At 40.4% G+C, this 22,461-nt stretch overlaps 1 protein-coding gene across 5 annotated transcripts in view; it reads left to right on the top strand.

Annotated features, from left to right (window-relative positions):
• SLC35F2 (solute carrier family 35 member F2) overlaps positions 1-22,461 on the top strand; it is a 50,252-nt gene that overhangs the window by 19,904 nt on the left and 7,887 nt on the right. For all 5 annotated transcript variants that reach the window (XM_067750922.1, XM_067750921.1, XM_067750917.1 and 2 more), the window contains exons 2-3: positions 10,142-10,317; positions 12,484-12,611. In XM_067750922.1, coding sequence (XP_067607023.1) covers positions 10,142-10,317; positions 12,484-12,611 — 304 coding nt within the window. The remainder of the gene's footprint in view (positions 1-10,141; positions 10,318-12,483; positions 12,612-22,461) is intronic.

Raw genomic sequence — 22,461 nt, 5'->3', positions numbered from 1 at the left:
TTGAGGTAATAATATATACTACTGCTCTTTCTATTCTTTGAAATTTGGCTTGCTTGGCCACTTTGAGTTTTGAATATGCCTTTATTACATCAGAATGTGTGTTCTTCAAAACTGCTAGCTACTTATGCTTATTAGCATTAGATGATACACTAATGGCTAAATTTTTGAATCATAGAAATGTAGATAAGGAAAGAATATAACAGGTCATCTAGGCTGCTACTCACTATATAAAGAAAAACTATCATATTTTAGCTTCCTTCCAGTCTAATTTAAAATACTCTACTAATAGACGCTGGATAATCTATGTGCTAAATGTGATGATTTATTCTCTCCAGATTTGTAATAGGATTTTATTTTTTTTATGTTGGGGGGTAGGAGTTTATTAATTAATTAATTTATTTTTGCTGTGTTGGGTCTTCGTTTCTGTGCGAGGGCTATCTCCAGTTGTGGCAAGCGGGGGCCACTCTTCATCGTGGTGCGCCGGCCTCTCACTATCGCGGCCTCTCTTGTTGAGTAGCACAGGCTCCAGACTCGCAGGCTCAGTAGTTGTGGCTCACGGGCCTAGTTGCTCCGCGGCATGTGGGATCCTCCCAGACCAGGGCTTGAACCCATGTCCCCTGCATTAGCAGGCAGATTCTCAACCACTGCGCCACCAGGGAAGCCCCTGTAATAGGATTTTTATAAAAGTGCTCAAGTTATTATTCTATCCCGGGTATTTACAGATGGCGGTATGATAGATTTAAAAATCTCCCCAAGGAGACGGCTCCATAGATGTCTTTTAGCTTTGATACTAAATCTTGCCTTTAGATGATAATGTACAACCTAGCAGCACGGATTTGAGACATAAAGTGAACAAAAATGTGTGATTTGCATTCAAACAATGCATTGTATCAGTCATTTGACACTTTTTTTTTTCTTCAAATAATTCAGTGGTTTGTCATCTTCATTGTGTATTAGATGCATCTAGGGGACTTTTAAAGTAGACTGATATTTGGATGCCACCTCCTAAGAATGTGATTCAACTCGTTTGGGCTGATGTCTTAGTTCTGGTGTTGTTTTAAAGCTCCCAATGATTTTTAAATGTACCCCCAGGTAAAGGACTATCAATCTAACCTGACATTCCAAATGAAGAAGAGCTGAATAAATGAATCAGTCCTGTCATTGTGTCTTGTGTATATTTTATGTAAAGCTAGTGTTTGAATTAGGCAAAAATCCTTCATTCCTGAATCTTCCTGGAAATTGTTCACCTTTCTGGTCTATGATCAAGTGTCTCATTCTTTGTGAACGTTTTCCAGGCAGTCTTGACTTTTCCTTACCCTGGCCACGCATACAACTCTGTTTTGACACTTTCCCATTTTATTGTGGTTCTGTGTTGTGAGGTCTGTTTCCTCGACTAGACAGAAAGCTCCTTAGCACGTTCAACAATGGCAAATATCCTTGAAGCATTTATTCTGTGCCAGGCACTGTGTTACTCATGGAGAATATAATGTCCCTGTCCTCCTGGAGCTTAGAGTCCTGGAGGAAGAAGAACCACAAGCAGCATGGTAGGTGCTAGGATAGAGGGATATGGTATTTTTTCAGGGCACACAGCAAGAGCCTGCTGACCTGTTCTGGAGAGAAGTGGGCCTGGGACCATGAAATACATGGGCCTTCTAAATTCCCTGTGCTTATTAGCACATATTAGGCACCCAAGAAACTTTAGTAAGTACATGACTGAAGAGTTTACTGACTGATTAAATGAATAAAAGAAGTTATAGTTTCATTGGAAAGCATGTGCATGAGTATGTGTTTTGAAATGGAAGGGATGTTAAAATACGTACTTTAGCTTTTCTGGAAGAAAGAAGGGGGGAAATAAAATGCCTTAAAGTCTTTTCTTCTTTTATTCCTTAAATTCATACAATATATCCAGATAGTAATGTGGTCAGAAGTGGTGTTATTTAGTTTATTTTCTACGTGTTTTCCCACCCCTACCCCTGATGATCCATGACTTGTTTGCCCTGCTTTCTGGTGTCCCGGCTCCCACAGCATGAAGCTGCCTTGGAAAATATGTCTTGGAGTTGGATCATATCCTGCCATTGAAGTTCACTTCAGTGGAGGTTCCGTTTGAAAAACAGTGGCAGGATATGTCCTATGGTTAGATGCATGTTGCTTCTGTCAGCTTCCCTTAGAGAGTAACAGGTTTTATTAAGGTGTAGAGAGAGTCCCTTTGTTTAATTCAGAATTCATATGCATTAGGACCTTGTGAAATCCAAATGCTTAAATAGGAAGCCATAAGTAACAAAAATTGTTTTGAGGCCTATGGTATCTCTACGAGTCTGAGTGGTTTTCTCTTCTTTCGCCCTTGTTCAGCCTCCACCCCCTTCAGTTTCTCTTTCTTTCTGTCTTTCTAACTTGCTCTCATTCTTGCTCTCTTCCTCTTCCATTATAGATGAGGTCATTATGATTTGGAGCCAAGAGAAGTGCATTCCTGTAACTTTAAATCTCCATACTCAATTTATGACTTTTTTTTTAGAAGATGGTTATACTTTATAGTTGGAGGACAGCTTGCTTAATTGTGCTATTTTTTAATGTAAATGTGAGCTTATTAGAGGAATTTTCTCAATTTGTGAACAGGGCTTACTGCTTCCACATTTCTTATTCTCACATATTTCACATTTATTATTGCTTTTGAGCCCATTATGTTCTGCAAAGAATGTTCTGAATTTGATAAAGTTATCAGCCCCTTGATTAGCTTTTTAGTGTCCTGTACTTTGGACATCCAATGCCCTCCTGACATACGGAGAAACAGTGTTAATACTGGTAGCAGGGAAATTAGGCTAGACCCTTTGTTTCCTGACTGCAAGGTGAGGTGCAGGGATCCTTTGAAGAAGGTGTTTCCTAATATAAGCTCTGTTATAAAATCTTGGAGAAGTGAAGGAGGGTAAGGAGATGAATGTAGGGAAAGGTGAGTGAGGACAAAGAGGTACAGGAGGTAAGAAGATATCAGCCGTGAGAGATGACCTCACTTACTATCCTAAGACCATGTTGTATAGCGGGCACAGCAGATGTTCAGTGGTCAGACAATTTGTGCACAGACTCTGCTCCTGAGATGATCTTAGGGAAGACACACCCCTCTTCTGGGCCACAGTTTCCTCAACTTAAAAAAGTGGGCATTAGCAACAAAATCTAGCAATTCTGAGACTTTGTTCCATGGAAGAGAGGAGGAGAAGTTTAAAGAAATGAGGTCATTAAACAATGAAATACCAGAAAATTGGAACCATTTCCTTGGCCAGGTACCCTTCCACACATGATTCCAGAGGGAAGTATGTGGTTGGGGACAATGACACAAAGTGAATGCACTTTTTCACTCTTTGGCTTTGGCCTATACTTCTGTAGGTTCCCAGTACACTATACAGGACCCAGTGGTGAATTTCTTATGCCTAGGATAGGGCAGCATAACATCCAGAATTGATGCAAACTATGCCTCCTTCAGGAAGAAATGAGCATAAGAGAAAGAGGTAGCAACCCACAGATCCAGTTTGCCTCATCAGCCTGTGACAGGTAGAACATCCCTAGAAAGAACACTGCTCTGGGGCTTCTCTGGTGGTGCAGTGGTTAAGAATCCACCTGCCAGTGCAGGGGACACGGGCTGGAGCCCTGGTTGGGGAAGATCCCACATGCCGCGGGGCAACTAAGCCCGTGCGCCACAACTACTGAGCCTGTGCTCTAGAGCCTGCAAACCACAACTACTGAAGCCTGCATGCCTAGAGTCCATGCTCCACAACAAGAGAAGCCACGGCAATGAGAAGCTCGCGCACTGCAATGAAGACGCAACGCAGCCAAAAATAAATACATATATAAATAAATTTTTAAAACAAGAATACTACTCTGTGGGAGCAAGTCCTTAACCTCTTGCTCACCTGGGTGAAAATTTCCTTCAGTAGCCTAATAAAATGTCTTTGGGTCTGGCCATTTCCTGATATAATTTCTGCCTGTTGAAGGGTGAAGTTGCTTCATTTCCTTCCTTTTGAAAGTAACAGAGTAAACTGGAGTGATATAACCCTTTGAAGAGCATTTTAGCAAAACAAGTAAAGTTGAAGACATGCCCTAAAACCAATGATTCTACTCTTAAATATATCTCCAGAGCAAATGATTTCTTTAAACTTCATGACACAAATAGAAACTTCATGACACAAATAGAAACTCATGACACAAATAGAAACTCATGACACAAATAGAAACTCATGACACAAATAAAAACTCATTATAGTTGTAGAGTACTCTGAGTTCACTGCTTCCAGCAGATGTCTAGATGGTACCCATCAGGCCATCCTGAGTGTGGAGGAGATTATATGTTAGCACATAGTTTGCTAAAACCCAGAAAAAGTCTTAGATATGTATGTCAGGAGACATACATATGAATGTTTGTAGAGGCATTGTTTATAAGTGCAAATAGAAACTTCATGACACAAATAGAAACTCATTATATTTGTAGAGTACTCTGAGTTCACTGCTTCCAGCAGATGTCTAGATGGTACCCATCAGGCCATCCTGAGTGTGGAGGAGATTATATGTTAACACATAGTTTGCTAAAACCCAGAAAAAGTCTTAGATATGTATGTCAGGGGACACACATATGAATGTTTGTAGAGGCATTGTTTATAAGTGCAAAAATAAATTGGAATACAACCTAATAATAAGGGAATGGATAAATAAAGTGTGATATAATCACATAGTGGAGTACTATACAGTAGTGGAAAGGAATGAACTAGAACTAACATCAATATAGAGGACTCTCTTGAACAATGTTTATCAAAAAAGCAAGTTGCAAAAGTATACATTTAGTATGATGCTGTTTATATAAAAAATTAAAACAGACAAAACAATTGTATACATTGCATGAGGATACTTCTGTAAATATGAAAATATATGGAAATGCATTGAATGTTAAATACCAAGTTCTAGAAAGTACTTATCTCAGGAGTAAAAAATTAAAACAGACAAAACAATTGTATACATTGCATGAGGATACTTCTGTAAATATGAAAATATATGGAAATGCATTGAATGTTAAATACCAAGTTCTAGAAAGTACTTATCTCAGGAGGGCTAAGAGATTGGGGAGAACACAAGGGGGATATGTTGATTTTGGCAATATTTGTGGAGAGAGAGAGTAGAGCAGGAAGAGCAGTTAGGAGAAATTTGCTGCAGTTCAAACTGTAGAGCGCTTCCTCCTTGAAATGCCACTTACTCTTGCTTCCAGAGTGTTTTTCCTTGTTTTCTCCCTGCGTCTCTCTGGCCATGCCCCTTCATCCCCATCTCTAATTCCTCTTCCTCCTCTGCCCCTTAAATGTTGCTGTTTCCCAGATTGATTTTTTAAAATAATTTTATATATTTATTTTTAAATTTATTGGCTGCATTGGGTCTTCGTTGCTGCACGTGGGCTTTCTCTAGTTGTGGTGAGCGGGGGCTACTCATCATTGCGGTGGGGCTTTTCACTGCAGTGGCTTCTCTTGTTGTGGAGCACGGGCTCTAGGCACATGGGCTTCAGTAGTTGTGGCACACGAGCTCAGTAGTTGCTCTGCAGCATGTGGGATCTTCCCGGACCAGGACTTGAACCAGTGTCCCCTGCATTGGCAGGAGGATTCTTAACCACTGAGCCACCAGAGAAGTCCCCCAGGAAGTTTCTTTTTTACCCTCTTTTCTTTTCAATTTTTAGGTATATGTTTTAGTGACCTCATTTATATCCCAACTTCGATTACCACTTTTATGATCATGATTCCCAAATTTATTTCTCCAATCCAGTCCTTTTTCCCAGCTCCAAACTGTCTATTGGACATTTCTTCTTGACTGTCTCATAATTAAACAAAATCCAGCATGTCCAAAATGGAGTTAATCTCTTTTCCAAATGTGCCTTTTCCTTTTGTCTTTGGGATCTTGATTAATTACATTGTTATCTACACAGGTGTCTGATCCAGAAAACTGGGTATTATATTAGGTAGATCTGTCTCTGTCAATTTTCCTCTTTAATTGGCTTCCATGGCAGGAATTAAGGGTTAGGTTTTGGTGTTCTGTGTTATGACATAATGTGCTATGACATATTTAGGGACCCAGGAATGCTCAATTCCTACCTTGCTAATCTCTTTACTCTCTCCTATTCAGAAGATTTCAATGAGCTTACCACCAGCAAAATAAGATACCAACTTTAGAACCTATTTTAGATCTCTTCTTGATCTCGATTCTATTGACTTTTCCATCATCTGCTGCTCTTGTTTTTCTCTTACACTCTGGGTTATAGCTACACCAACCCACTTGAAATCCCTGAACGTGCCATATTGTTTTAGAACTCTGTGCCTTTGTACCTGCTATTCCTTCTGCTTGAGATACCTTTCCTTACTGTGCCTGTCTAGTGAACCCCTGAGGTTCTTGTAAGTAGCCCATTTTTGTACTTGTCTGTCTGTGCCCTAATTACTAGTTTATATGCCTACTTATCCCCAATGGTCTCTGAGCCTCTGAGGCACAGAGAGTGCCTATTCAGTTTTGTATCTTCATGGCCTGGCACATGGTAGATGCTCTATAAGTATATATTTAGGGTTGACTTACCCAGCAAATTTCCCCTTTTTCTTTTTGCCTGTGTTAGGATTGTTTGAGATTAGTTGCAAATTACTGAAGCAAATATTCCAAAGAAAAAATACATTGTAAACTCTTAGAACAGATATTCTCTGTCTTCTGCAATTTGGGTATTTTCTATTTTGCTTAGAGCAACTCTGGAAGGAAGTATTTATGTAGAGAACATTTAAATAAAATTTGCAGTATTCTCAATCCTGGTCCCTGAACCTCCCAGGAACTATATGTCTTCATCATCTCTTTTAATTTCTTTTAAGTTTCTTTCAAGTTTTCACCCATATTGCCTTCTGCTCATCTCCCAAACTTGTTTAAGTTTCCCTGCTTCTTTAACAAGAAAATAATTAAACAAACAAACAAACAAGCAAAAACCCTGTCCTCAACACTGCTGCTAATAAGCAGAATACTTCAAACTCTTTCCCCATCGCTGTTCTCCTTTTCATCATTAAAAAGAAAAAAAGAGCTATTTATGTTTGGTGCATTAATTTGCTCATATTCTACTCACTCAGCCCACTAGAATCTGACTTTAGTCATTACCACTAACAAAATGCTTTCCTTCCAAGCCATCTAGCAGCATCCAGCTTGCCAGTCCAACTGTGTCTATTTAGCCATGATGACATCTTTTCTCTCTGCAGTTTTTGACACTGTAGTATTGATGAGCTCATCCTTCTTGAAATGTTTTTCTACTCTTAGTTTCTGTATCATGGCACTCATAATTTCTTGTCTTTCTCTGACTATTGAACTTCATTGGATAAGTGTGGAAGTGTCTTATATTTGAGGTAAACATATATTTGGGCATATGTGGTAATTTCTTTATCCATTTACATTCCCTTGACAAATATTTATTTATTAAGTGACAACAAAGTGCCAGCACTGGATATGTAGTGGAGAGTAAAACAGATATGGTCTTTCTGAAGTCCAGAGTTTCAACCTTGTATTTGTTATCTGTTGCTACTGTGTAACAAATTACCTCAAATTTAGTGGCTTAAAACAATACACATCTGTTATCATAGTTTTTATGGATTAGGCATCTGGGCATGGCTTAGCTCTGCCCTCTGCTTCAGGGTCTCTCATAAGGCTGCAGTCATGGTGTCGGCCAGGGCTAGAGTCTCATCTGAAGTCATGACTGGGGAGGGAATCTGCTTCCAAGCTCATGTTGATTTTGGCAAGATTTATTTCCTTGGAGACTGTTGGACTCAGGGTCTCAGTTCCTTGCTGGTTGTTGACCAGAGGCCACCCTTAGTTCCTTTCCATGTGGGCCTGTCTATATATAGCAGCTTGTTTGATCCGAGCCAGCAAGGAAGAGAATCAATAGAGTTGGGTAGCAAGATGGAAGTTATAACCTCAGGTAGTGTATCCATGGAAGTGGTATCCTGGTTTTTTTTTTTTTTAATTGAAGTATAGTTGATGTACAATATTATATAAGTTACAGGTGTACAATATAGTGATTCACAATTTTTAAAGATTATACTCTATTTATAGTTATTATAAAGTATTGGCTATATTCCCTGTGTTGTATAGTATGGTATCCCATTAATTTTCTTGTATTCTATTGGTTAGAATCAAGTAAAAGATCCAACCCATGTTAAAGTGGAAGAGATTACACAGAGTAAAACTACCCAGAAATAGAGATTCACTGGTGGCCATCTTAGAGTCTGCCTGTCACAAACCTCTTAATGTTTTTCTCTTAGACCTTCCAGCCACCTCAATTTCTAGTGTTCTCAAATTAAGCTCAGTACTCTCCCCTTGCCCAAACCTGCTTCTCATCCTGTATTCTGTGTCTTGGTCAGCAGCCTTATATCTATCCAGTCATCTAGTGCAGAAACCCAGAGATCATTTTCAATACCTCCTCCTGAGATTTAATGGATCACTAGGCTCTGTGAGTCTTTCACATCATTCTCTACTTAACATTCACATTTATGTGGCTTTAGTTCAGTCATGGATCATTATATTAACCTTCTAACCTTCAGTAGTCCTTCTCATAGTAACCAGAGTTACCTTTTTTTTTTTTTTTTGCGGTACACGGGCCTCTCACTTTTGTGGCCTCTCCCGTTGTGGAGCACAGGCTCCGGATGCGCAGGCTCAGCGGCCATGGCTCACGGGCCCAGCCGCTCCGCGGCATGTGGGATCCTACCGGACTGGGGCACGAACCCATGTCCCCTGCATCGGCAGGCGGACTCCCAACCACTGCGCCACCAGGGAAGCCCCAGAGCTACCTTTTTACAGTCTGGCCTCTACTTACTTTTCCAGGCTTCTTGCCCTCCACTCTTTGCAATTGACCTTATGCCTTAGGCATAGGCCACTCGATATTTCCTGAACCCACCATTGCATGTTTGTGTCTCTACATTTGGTCCTACAGTTACTTCTTCCTGGGTTCCCTTCTCCCTACTTCTTCCTCTAGATATCTCTTATATACATACTTCCAAACCTAACTGAAAAATCACTTCTTCCATAAAACTTTTCTCAGTTTTCTCCCTGCCTGCTAACTCCCTCACTCAGAATTAACCAATAGTACCTGTGTGCTCTCTCAGCCCCTTAATCACACCACTGTTACTGTTGTAACAGTGTACACTGTTGTTGTGTAGTTTGCTTTCTGCAGTTTCGTAGTTGGCTGTTAAGGTACTTCTCTTTTAAAATGCCAAAGGGTAGGGTCTAGATCTTATTCTTCTCTGGATCCAAAGTGCCAGCCTCTGGAACAGTGATTCACAATCTTGGCTGCATTTGGAATTACTTGGGGACCTTTGAACTCCACCGAGGTCTGGACCCACCCCCCGAGGCGACGATATGATTGGTCTCAGGTGCAGCCCGGGATATTAGCATTTTTAAAAGCTCCATGATTCTAACATGTAGGTAACATTGAAAGCCTCTGCTTCTAGTTGAAGGAACCAAGTCTCTGGGAGAATGAGAGAAAATGTTAAACAATGAATAGGAAGACTTTAAAACTAGAGTTAAAGTTGAGCTTTAAAAAATCATACACACAGGGCTTCCCTGGTGGCGCAGTGGTTGAGAGTCCGCCTGCCGATGCAGGGGACACGGGTTCGTGCCCCGGTCCAGGAAGATCCCACATGCCGCGGAGTGGCTAGGCCCGTGAGCCATGGCCGCTGAGCCTGCGCGTCCGGAGCCTGTGCTTCACAACGGGAGAGGCCACAACAGTGAGAGCCCCACGTACTGCCAAAAAAAAAAAAAAAAAAAAAAAACATACACACATAATTCAAATAAAATATGACATAGCAAAGTAATCAAAAGGATCTCTAAATAAATCATCAGTGAACTGGGGGAATATGTATTTTTGTGGTAATGAGGGGAAAATTAGAAATGTAAAAGAGAATAAAACTGTAGTCTCTCAAAATCCAACGCTTTAATTTTTGTGCATATGAAGTAAGCGATAAAATGAAATAAAGAACCACCTGGAATTATTAGCATTTTCCTTTTGGTTTAGCCCTAAAGTGTGTGTGTGTGTGTGTGTGTGTGTGTGTGTGTGTGTGTGAAAGATATAACTTACTTGCCAGTTCCTCTGATTTCCTCCTTTGTTTTCTAGGAATATTTTGAAAACAATTGCCCTGGGTCAGATGTTGTCCTTGTGTATATGTGGGACAGCCATCACCAGCCAATATTTGGCAGAAAGATACAAAGTGAATACCCCCATGCTTCAGAGCTTTATCAACTATTGCTTGCTGTTTCTAATTTATACAGTGATGCTGGCATTTCAATCAGGTATGTCAAATGTTGGAATTACCTTTTCAACAAATTATCTTCATAAAAATTTTTGGCTCTTGACATTCAAAAAATAAAATATGGGGCAAAATCAAGAACAGGAAACTACTGCTGTTTTTATTAAAGTTATTAGAAAAGTATGACACCTTTGAATTCTATGAAATTGGTGACTAGAGATTTGTGTATAATTCTCTGAAATTGTTGATTAAAATAAGTAGCACCAAACTGTAACGTAGGAGTTGTCTAAAAAAAAAAGTGTAGGGCTTCCCTGGTGGCGCAGTGGTTGAGAGTCCGCCTGCCGATGCAGGGGACACGGGTTCGTGCCCCGGTCCGGGAAGATCCCACATAACGCGGAGCGGCTGGGCCCATGAGCCATGGCCGCTGAGCCTGCGCGTCCGGAGCCTGTGCTCCGCAACGGGAGAGGCCACAACAGTGAGAGGTCTGCGTACCGCAAAAAAAAAAAAAAAAAAGTGTAAATGCCATTACAAATTAGGTCTTCTATTTTTCCCCCCATGGTTGATAAATTTAAAAGACAGTATTAGAAACACTTAAAAAGTCAAGAACCTCACTGTCCAAAATATGTATTTCCAGCTAAGTGGAGAATGCTAAATGGACCACCAATTGCATGTATTGATAGATCAAGTCTATGTTGTGAGAGAAACAAAACAAGGAATTGGCAAGGAATTAACATCTTATCACTGGCTGGTTAAGTTGTTTTAGAATCATTATAGAATTATCATTTCTAGCTAACTATTTATAAATGGGAAAAACTAGGCTAACATTATTGCGCCAGGTATCATTTTAATTGCTTAACTCATTGAAGCCTCCTAACAAATCAAGTGAGTATTATTATTATCTCCACTTTATAGATGAGTAATCTGAGGCATGTAGTACTTAGATAACTTGCTGTAAATCATGCAGGTGGAGGCAGATTTCAACCTAGGCAGCCTGCCCCAGAGCCCATGCACTCACCACCATGCTGTATTAGGGGCTTCTTGTCATGATAAGAGCCATCCTTCCCACAAAAGAAGAACATGGTACTATAAAATAAATTAAATAAGATTGAATTCAAGAGTGTAAAGACAATGGGTAACCCAGACTGATAGGTAGGGTGCAATACTCCCATTTTCATCACATTTAAGGCAAATAATAAAATCACCAGTGTGCTATTTGCTAATCGTCTTTTAATATGAACCTTAATACATAATGGTATTTCTATGTGTCAGGATAAATAACTTATTTTGAAAGAAAATGGAAACCAGCTGTGGGAAGGGGTAAAGAGATATCTTAAGGGGAAATCTTCAAATTTGGCAAGAACTTTAGGAGTTGGAAATAGAACTGGTACATGGTTAATAGCCCCAGACTTTTCTCCTCTATGTAAGCACTGGCCTTTAGGAAGTCAGTGTGATTCATAAGTATATCAGTGTAGTCCTTCTAAGGGATGGTTATTAGGTGCGTTCCATGCCATCTTATCTTGGGGAAGACAAACTGTGTTTTCAGGATGTTCCTGCTGATTGGGATTTCATGATAATTATTTGGCTACGAGTCTCACTACCTTTATTTCCTTGCAGGTTATCTTACCCATAAAGCCTTCTTGTATATGTGCCAACTCTATATCTCCTTGTGATGCTAGATTCTACAAAGAAATGAATCACAGTTAACTTGAATAAATAGAATTTAGGGGATAAAAGGTGTTTCTTCAGTGGGGCCACTAAATCTTTTTTCCATACTTACCACTGGCTTAATTTTCTCTTGAAAGCACATCTTTTCCAAAAGAATGACCACATGCAGAGTTTTCTTTGAAGAAGCTCATGAACAGAGGTTAAATAACCAATGAATTCATAAGCAAACATTTCATTTCCTAGGGATCTGGATGTTATATTTCTGTTGCAGTAGGAAAGGGAATTTAACCACTTTTTTCTTATTTCCTTTCTCTTTGGTGTTTTCATTGAACACTTGGTCTATGATGACACCTTAGCTTGGGCCTCATACTAGAAAAAAATCTGACTGCTGAGCTGTTGCAGGAGTTTGGGTTATGAGTAATGGAAATTAGGAGGGTCCACATTCAAAATACATAGTAAACCCTTGCTTTGACTCTTTATCTCTAAATTAACATGCAAGGAATCATTTTAAGTACATGTACTAATCTAGATTTCTTTCAACCAGGTAGTGATAACCTTTTAAACATCTTGAAAAAGAAATGGTGGAAGTACATCCTGCTTGGACTAGCAGATGTAGAAGCTAATTACCTGATTGTCAGAGCATACCAGTACACAACTCTAACCAGTGTCCAGGTAAGGAGTCCTCTTACCAGTTTGGGTTTTATAGCTTTAAGAGAAGAATCTGAGCTCATATGCGCTCACCTAATTTTATTAAGAACCTGTTCATTTGAAGAAAACCTCAACACAGGTGGTTGCTATCTGTTTTCCAGTGGAGCATATATGCTAATGAGTAAGGCTTCCTGGAATTACTGAAAATGTGTACAAGTTAATCAGTTCCCAAACTGCTAATGCTACAGCAGAATAGAACAGTTGCTATGAAAATAAACATAAATATTTAGTTGGCAATGGATGCTGTGATGTTGGCAAGAGTTCTGTTTTATGTGTTGCTTAAACATGGCATATAAAGTGGATATTACCATTGTGCTACAGAAAAGTTGGAGGTTTGCAAGTAAAGTGGATATTCAAGACAAAGGAACAATTAGAAGGAACCTATTAGACATCTTGGTTAGAGATGGTAGCCAAAAGTAAAACTTATATCTCTATTCCTTTTCTAGGTTTATTCTCACTGGATTGAAAGAAAAATGTTTCTACATAGCAGTACTTTTCAACCTGGTGGAGCTGAGGAAGATTGTTTAAGTTGTCTTAATGTTAGGGAGTTTGCTGGTGGCCTAGTGGTTAGGATTATGGGCTTTCGCTGCTGTAGCCTGGTTCCATCCCTGGTTGAGGAACTGAGATCCCACAAGCCGTGTCATGCAGCCAAAAAAAAAGAAAAGAGTTGTCTTAATGTTGGCAAACTGTGTGATGTATCATAACACTGACTCCCCATTGCTAACAACAAAATATCTTATAAATGGAGATGAAAGTAAGATAGATTCCAATACCAGGTTTTTGCGGTACGCGGGCCTCTCATTGCTGTGGCCTCTCCCCCTGCGGAGCACAGGCTCCGGACATGCAGGCTCAGCGGCCATGGCTCACGGGTCTAGCCGCTCTGCGGCATGTGGGATCCTCCTGGACCGGGGCACGAACCCATGTCCCCTGCATCGGCAGGCGAACTCTCCACCACTGTGCCACCAGGGAAACTCCTGAATTTAAGACTTTTGATGCATCACTTTTTTTTTGTTTTGGCTGCACAGCATGACTTGCGGTACCTTAGTTCCCCGACCAGGGAGAGATTGAACCTGCACCCTCAGCAGTGTAAGCACGGAGTCTTAACCACTGGACTACCAAGGAATTCCTGATGCATCACTTTTTTATATAAAACAGATATGGTCTTATCTTCAAATATTAGGAACATGGAAAAATTTAGCTGTCCAGTTTTCCCAGCACCACTTATTGAAGAGGCTGTCTTTTCTCCATTGTATATTCTTGCCTCCTTTATCAAAGATAAGGTGACCATATGTGCGTTGGTTAATCTCTAGGCTTTCTATCCTGTTCTATTGATCTATATTTCTGGTTTTGTGCCAGTACCATACTGTCTTGATTACTGTAGCTTTGTAGTATAGTCTGAAGTCCAGGAGCCTGATTCCTCCAGATCTGTTTTTCGTTCTCAAGATTGCTTTGGCTATTTCGGGTCTTTTGTATTTCCATACAAATTGTGAAATTTTTTGTTCTAGTTCTATGAAAAATGCCAGTGGTAGTTTGATAGGGATTGCATTGAATCTGTAGATTTCTTTGGGTAGTAGAGTCATTTTCACAATGTTGATTCTTCCAATCCAAGAACATGGTATATCTCTCCATCTATTTGTATCATCTTTAATTTCTTTCATCAGTGTCTTATAATTTTCTGCATACAGCTCTTTTGTCTCCTTAGGTAGGTTTATTCCTAGATATTTTATTCTTTTTGTTGCAATGGTAAATGGGAGTGTTTTCTTAATTTCACTTTCAGATTTTTCATCATTAGTGTATAAGAATGCCAGAGATTCCTGTGCATTAATTTTGTATCCTGCTACTTTACCAAATTCATTGATTAGCTCTAGTAGTTTTCAGGTAGCATCTTTAGGATTCTCTGTGTATAGTATCCTGTCGTCTGCAAACAGTGACAGCTTCACTTCTTCTTTTCCGATTTGGATTCCTTTTATTTCTTTTTCTTCTCTGATTGCTGTGGCTAAAACTTCCAAAACTATGTTGAATAAGAGTGGTGAGAGTGGGCAACCTTGTCTTGTTCCTGATCTTAGTGGAAATGCTTTCAGTTTTTCACCATTGAGGACGATGTTGGCTGTGGGTTTGTCATATATGGCCTTTATTATGTTGAGGAAAGTTCCCTCTATGCCTACTTTCTGCAGGGTTTTTATCATAAATGGGTGTTGAATTTTGTCGAAAGCTTTCTCTGCATCTATTGAGATGATATAGTTTTTCTCCTTCAATTTGTTAATATGGTGTATCACGTTGATTGATTTGCGTATATTGAAGAATCCTTGCATTCCTGGAATAAACCCCACTTGATCATGGTGTATGATCCTTTTAGTGTGCTGTTGGATTCTGTTTGCTAGTATTTTGTTGAGCATTTTTGCATCTATGTTCATCAGTGATATTGGCCTGTAGTTTTCTTTCTTTGTGACATCTTTGTCTGGTTTTGGTATCAGGATGATGGTGGCCTCGTAGAATGAGTTTGAGAGTGTTCCTCCCTCTGCTATATTTTGGAAAAGTTTGAGAAGGATAGGTGTTAGCTCTTCTCTAAATGTTTGATAGAATTTGCCTGTGAAGCCATCTGGTCCTGGGCTTTCGTTTGTTGGAAGATTTTTAATCACAGTTTCAATTTCAGTGCTTGTGATTGGTCTGTTCATATTTTCTATTTCTTCCTGGTTCAGTCTCGGCAGGTTGTGCATTTCTATGAATTTGTCCATTTCTTCCAGGTTGTCCATTTTATTGGCATAGAGTTACTTGTAGTAATCTCTCATGATCCTTTGTATTTCTGCGGTGTCATTTGTTACTTCTCCTTTTTCATTTCCAATTCTATTGATTTGAGTCTTCTCCCTTTTTTTCTTGATGAGTCTGGCTAATGGTTTATCAATTTTGTTTAACTTCTCAAAGAACCAGCTTTTAGTTTTATTGATCTTTGCTATTGTTTCCTTCATTTCTTTTTCATTTATTTCTGATCTGATCTTTATGATTTCTTTCCTTCTGCTAGCTTTGGGGATTTTTTCTTCTTCTTTCTCTAATTCCTTTAGGTGCAAGGTTAGGTTGTTTATTTGAGATGTTTCCTGTTTCTTAAGGTAGGAATGTATTGCTATAAACTTCCCTCTTAGAACTGCTTTTGCTGCATCCCATAGGTTTTGGGTCGTTGTGTTTTCATTGTCATTTGTTTCTAGGTATTTTTCGATTTCTTCTTTGATTTCTTCAGTGATCACTTCGTTATTAAGTAGTGTATTGTTTAGCCTCCATGTGTTTGTATTTTTTACAGATCTTTTCCTGTAATTGATATCTAGTCTCATAGTGTTGTGGTTGGAAAAGATACTTGATACGATTTCGATTTTCCTAAATTTACCAAGGCAAGATTTGTGACCCAAGATATAATCTATCCTAGAGAATGTTCCATGAGCACTTGAGACAAAGGTGTATTCTGTTGTTTTTGGATGGAATGTCCTATAAATATTAATTAAGTCCATCTTGTTTAATGTATCATTTATAGCTTGTGTTTCCGTATTTATTTTCATTTTGGATGATCTGTCCATTGGTGAAAGTGGGGTGTTAAAGTCCCCTACTATGATTCTGTTACTGTCGATTTCCCCTTTTATGGCTGCTAGTATTTGCCTTATGTATTGAGGTGCTCCTATATTGGGTGCATAAATATTTACAATTGTTATATCTTCTTCTTGGATCTATCCCTTGATCATTATGTAGTGTTCTTCTTTGTCTCTTCTAATAGTCCCTATTTTAAAGTCTATTTTGTCTGATATGAGAATCGCTACTCCAGCTTTCTTTTGGTTTCCATTTGCATGGAATATCTTTTTCCATCCCCTCACTTTCAGTCTGTATGTGTCCCTAGGTCTGAAGTGGGTCTCTTGTAGACAGCATATATACGGATCTTGTTTTTGTATCCATTCAGCCAGTCTGTGTCTTTTGGTGGGAGCATTTAATCCATTTACATTTAAGGTAATTACCAATATGTATGTTCCTATTCCCATTTTCTTAATTCTTTTGGGTTGATTATTGTAGGTCTTTTCCTTCTCTTGTGTTTCTTGCCTATAGAAGTTCCTTTAGCAGTTGTTGTAAAGCTGGTTTGGTGGTGCTGAACTCTCTCAGCTTTTGCTTGTCTGTAAAGGTTTTAATTTCTCCATCAAATCTGAATGAGATCCTTGCTGGGTAGAGTAATCTTGGTTGTAGCTTTTTCTCCTTTATCACTTTAAATATGTCCTGCCACTCCCTTCTGGCTCACAGAGTTTCTGCTGAAATATCAGCTGTTAACCTTATGGGGATTCCCTTGTGTGTTATTTGTTGCTTTTCTCTTGCTGCTTTTAATATGTTTTCTTTGTATTTAATTTTTGATAGTTTGATTAATATGTGTCTTGGCATGTTCTTCCTTGGATTTATCCTGTATGGGACTCTCTGTGCTTCCTGGACTTGATTATTTCCTTTCCCATATTAGGGAAATTTTCAACTATAATCTCTTCAAATATTTTCTCAGTCCCTTTCTTTTACTCTTCTTCTTCTGGGACCCCTATAATTCGAATGTTGGTTCATTTAATGTTGTCCCAGAGGTCTCTGAGACTGTCTGCAGTTCTTTTCATTCTTTTTTCTTTAGTTCTGCTCTGCAGTAGTTATTTCCACTATTTTATCTTCCAGTTCACTTATCCGTTCTGCCTCAGTTATTCTGCTATTGATCCCTTCTAGAGTATTTTTAATTTCATTTATTGTGTTGTTCATCATTGCTTGTTTCCGCTTTAGTTCTTCTAGGCCCTTGTTAAATGTTTCTTGCATTTTCTCTAGTCTATTTCCAAGATTTTAGGATCATCTTTACTATCATTATTCTGAATTCTTTTTCAGGTGGACTGCCTATTTCCTCTTCATTTGTTAGGTCTGGTGGGTTTTTACCTTGCTCCTTCATCTGCTGTGTGTTTTTCTGTCTTTTCATTTTGCTTATCTTACTGTGTTTGGGGTCTCCTTTTTGCAGGCTGCATGTTCGTAGTTCCCGTTGTTTTTGGTGTCTGTCCCCAGTGGCTAAGTTTGGTTCAGTGGGTTGTGTAGGTTTCCTGGTGGAGGGGACCAGTGCCTGTGTTCTGGTGGATGAGGTTGGATCTTGTCTTTCTGGTGGGTAGGTTCACGTCTGGTGGTGTATTTTGGGGTGTCTGTGGCCTTATTATGATTTTAGGCAGCCTCTCTGCTAATGGATGGGGCTGTGTTCCTGTCTTGCTAGTTGTTTGGCATAGGGTGTCCAGCACTGTAGCTTGCTGGTCATTGAGTGAAGCTGGGTGTTGGTGTTGAGATGGAGATCTCTGGGAGATTTTCGCTGTTTGATATTACGTGGAGCTGGGAGATCTCTTGTGGACCAGTGTCCTGAACTTGGCTCTCCCACCTCAGAGGCACAGCCCTGATGCCTGGCTGGAGCACCAAGAGCCTGTCCTCCACACAGCTCAGAATAAAAGGGAGAAAAAATAGAAAGAAAGAAAGAAAGAGGATAAAAGAAAGTAAGATAAAATAAAATAAAGTTACTAAAATAAAAAATTATTAAGAAAAAATTTTAAGTAAAAAAAAAAAAAAAGAGAAAAGAAAAAAAACAAAAACGGACGGACAGAACCCTAGGACAAATGGTGAAAGCAAAGCTATACAGACAAAATCTCACACAGAAGCATACACATACACACTCACCAAAAGAGGAAAAGGGGAAAAAATAATATATCTTGCTCCCAAAGTCCACCTCCTCAATTTGGGATGATTCGTTGTCTATTCAGGTATTCCACAGATGCAGGGTTCATCAAGTTGATTGTGCAGCTTTAATCCGCTGCTTCTGAGGCTGCTGGGTGAAATTTCCCTTTCTCTTCTTTGTTCGCACAGCTCCCGGGGTTCAGCTTTGGATTTGGCCCCTCCTCTGCATGTAGGTCGCCTCAGGGCATCTGTTTTTTCACTTAGACAGGACGGGGTTAAAGGAGCCGCTGATTTGGGGGCTCTGGCTCACTCAGGCCGGGCAGAGGGAGGGGTACAGATGCGGGGCGAGCCTGCGGCAGCACAGGTCAGCATAACGTTGCACCAATCTGAGGCGCGCCGTGTGTTCTCCCGGGGAAGTTGTCCCTGGATCACGGGACCCTGGCAGTGGCGGGCTACACAGTCTACCCGGAAGGGAGGTGTGGATAGTGACCTGTGCTCGCACACAGGCTTCTTGGTGGCGGCAGCAGCAGCCTTAGCTTCTTATGCCCGATTCTGGGGTCCGCGCTGATAGACGCGGCTCGCGCCCATCTCTGGAGCTCCTTTAAGCAGCCCTCTTAATCCCCTGTCCTTGCGCACCAGGAAACAAAGAGGGAAGAAAAAGTCTCTTGCCTCTCCGGCAGCTCCAGACTTTTTCCCGGACTCCCTCCTGGCTAGCTGTGGCGCAGTAGTCTCCTTCAGGCTGTGTTCACGCCGACAACCCCAGTCCTCTCCCTGCTATCCAACCGAAGCCCAAGCCTCAGCTCCCAGCCCCTGCCCGCCCCGGTGGGTGAGCAGACAAGCCTCTCAGGCTGGTGAGTGTTGGTCGGCACCGATCCTCTGTGCAGTAGTCTCTGCGCTTTGCCCTCTGCAGCCCTGTTGCTGCACTCTCCTCCGTGGCTCTGAAGCTTCCCCCTCCGCCACCCGCAGTCTCCACCCACGAAGGGGCTTCTAGTGCGTGGAAACCTTTCCTCCATCACAGCTCCCTCCCTCTGGTGCAGGTCCCGTCCCTATTCTTTTGTCTCTGTTTTTACTTTTTTCTTTTGCCCTACCCAGGTACGTGGGGAGTTTCTTGCCTTTTGGGAGGTCTGAGGTTTTCTGCCAGCCTTCAGTCAGTGTGCTATAGGAGCAGTTCCACGTGTAGATGTATTTCTGATGTATCTGTGGGGAGGAAGGTGATCTCTGCGTCTTACTCTTCCGCCATCTTCTCAAATTTCCAGAATGCCTTTTAATATTGTGCTAAGCATTTTCCTCAGCAAATCTCTTGGGTTTCGACTGGCATGGGTTAAAAAGCCAAGATAGGAAATATTTGTTAAGACAGACATAATAGGAGGCACGTGAAAAACCCAGAATTTCACAAAAATTAAAACCAGGAGTTACCTAGAAGATGCAGTTCATCACAAATAGTATTAAGTGTACTTTTAGCAATGAATAATGAGTATAAGTATATAGAAAATGGCATTTTTCTAGTCACATCTATCCTCATAATCTCACACACCGTTTAATTACTTGATTACAATTTGCAGAAACTTTGATCTCTGACTAATGACAATTAGAAGTTATGAATTGGTACAAGGTCTAAACACAGCTAAACAAAACACAGCTGGGTTATTGTGACTAAAGGTCATGCCTTAAACTAATCTCAAACAATTTCTTTCGTCTTAGCCTCTTAGAAAAACCTAAGCATTTGGTTGTCAAAAGTTATGCATTTATGGTCCTAGCAAGCCCTATTATAAAAAGCACATCTAACAACTAGAGGTGCTTGCAGCAGTAGAAAGTGCCTCTCATTGGAATTCTTCAAGCGGATTCTCTCCTTGAGTAAATCTCTGGCCTGGTTAATCTGAAAGGGTGGAAGTTATTTACTGATTGATTGATCACCATGCGTGACATGTGGGATCTTAGTTCCCTGACCAGGGATCGAACCTGTGTCCCCTGCAGTGGAAGCTTGGAGTCCTAACAACTGGACCACCAGGGAATTCCCCTTGAAAATGTGGAAGTTTAGATTGGATGGTCTTTGAAACTCCTTCTTAAGGATTCCTTCAAAGATTCTGTAATTGCAAATAGTAATGTAGTAGTTCTTGATGTGGCCATTGACATTGCTGGCCTAGGTTTCTACTCATGTCTCTTCTCACTTCACTGCCACATCTACACATTCCGTACCCACAGGCGGCTTCTCTCTCTTATGTTGCTCTATTCTTTCTAGAATGAATCCTTTTTAAAGCCCCTTCTCTAAGGCCTAATTCAATTTCACTTTCTCCTCTATACTCCACTGTATAAAGTCTAATTCATGTTTATATCCATGCCTTCTCCTCATTCCAGGTTCTTACTTAGTTCCTTGCTTACTGTGACTGTACAATAATTTTTAAAGATTAAATTAAATAGGGAGGCTCTTAGAGCTACAAGCATCAAACAGAAGACATCTGTCACCAAGAACACATTTTGAAAAGATCCAATGTAGATAAATGACTGAATGTGATAGATATCAGATTAGAAGTCATGGAATTTTAGAGTGGGAAGGTACCTGTGAGATCATTTAGTCTGACCTCTTGATTTCAGATTTTGACTCAAAGGGTGACTAGCTAGAGATCACACAGCTGGTCAATGGTAGGTCTGGGGCCTGAGGCCTTGGGAGCTCTTACCAAATGTAGGTGCCTCCCTTATATGGCTACTCATTGCCCACCAAAAATTGTTTAAAATAGAGCAGATTTAAGTTTGACTTTAAGACACAATTTGAGGATAGGGAGTCTCCTGTAATAGTTTTTAGAGTGACTTTTTCCACTTTTTTTGTTTAAGGAATGTAGTTTAGACTTTGTTACTTCATTATGGCTGGATTCTGTTGGTGTCTTCCAGGACAAGCTATTATCATTTGCATCGTTTAATGGTTTGTTGTTCAGGCAGGCTCAATAAAGCACTTAAGAGATTGGAGTTCTAAAAAAAAAAAAAAGAGAGAGAGATTGGAGCTCTGCAGCTGGAATAAATAACACAAGGCAAGGTGCCCATTCCTATACTTAACATTGCAGTGAAAGGCAATCAGTAAACAACTGTGGACAGGATCAAACGGGCTGTTGGAGATTTAGGGGCCTGCCTTCTCCAAGACTAAACAGATACAGAGCAAATCAGGGACACGTTTAAAAAAAGAACAGGATGAGCAATCAAAAAACATCATCAGGAACATTATTAGTAAAAGGAATATATCTTATCCTTGAATGCACTTTACCAAATTTGTGACTTTAAGAATCCAGTGAATGGAATCTCTTTTTCTTTTATCTTACAAAGATTTTGGATTTACTATAATTTTGGCACTCTTAATCCCCCTGCCTTTCAGACTGGCAATATCAAGGGTGTAGCAAGTATTTTCTGGATGCAGGACCAACAGGTGATGGAGGAGTATATGATGAAGATGAGCAAGAGTATTTGCTGTGAGCAAGCATCTGTCTTATATGGTGGGGTTGGACACTTTGTCAAGGAGATGGTGTCTGTTTGCTCTCTCATAATAACCTGTACTTTTTTGTAGCTCTTAGCCCAATTGCATTTATATATTGGTTGTGTGATTCTTCTGTGTCTGTCTAGCCTTCTGTATACTCCTCTTTGTGTCTCTCTTGTTCTCCTGTATATTTCAGCTCCTCTCACAGTGTCTCCCACATATCATATACTTAAATATTTGTTGACTGACTGAATGGGCACATGTCTACTGGACTTAAAGATAAACACAGGTGGGAGTGTAGAGGTAAACTGCATAGGCTGTTGGGCAGAATTCCTGGGTTCATCAACTGGCTCCAACACTTTTATTTATTTATGGCTGTGTTGGGTCTTTGTTGCTACACGCGGGCTTTCTCTAGTTGCAGTGAGTGGGGGCTACTCTTCGTTGCGGTGCATGTGCTTCTCATTGCGGTTGCTTCTCTTGTTGCAGAGCACGGGCTCTAGGCACGCGGGCTCAGTAGTTGTGGTGGACAGGCTTAGTTGCTCCACGGCATTGGGATCTTCCCGGACCAGGGCTCAAACCCGTGTCCCCTGTATTGGCAGGCGGATTCTTAACCACTGTGCCACCAGGAAAGTCCTCCACCACTTTTAACTATGTGAATTT

Source organism: Pseudorca crassidens, chromosome 9 (genome assembly GCF_039906515.1).
Source record: "Pseudorca crassidens isolate mPseCra1 chromosome 9, mPseCra1.hap1, whole genome shotgun sequence".
NCBI lineage: Eukaryota > Metazoa > Chordata > Mammalia > Artiodactyla > Delphinidae > Pseudorca > Pseudorca crassidens.
The sequence above is the reverse complement of the archived record's forward strand: the minus strand, read 5'-3'. Positions and strand labels throughout refer to the sequence as shown.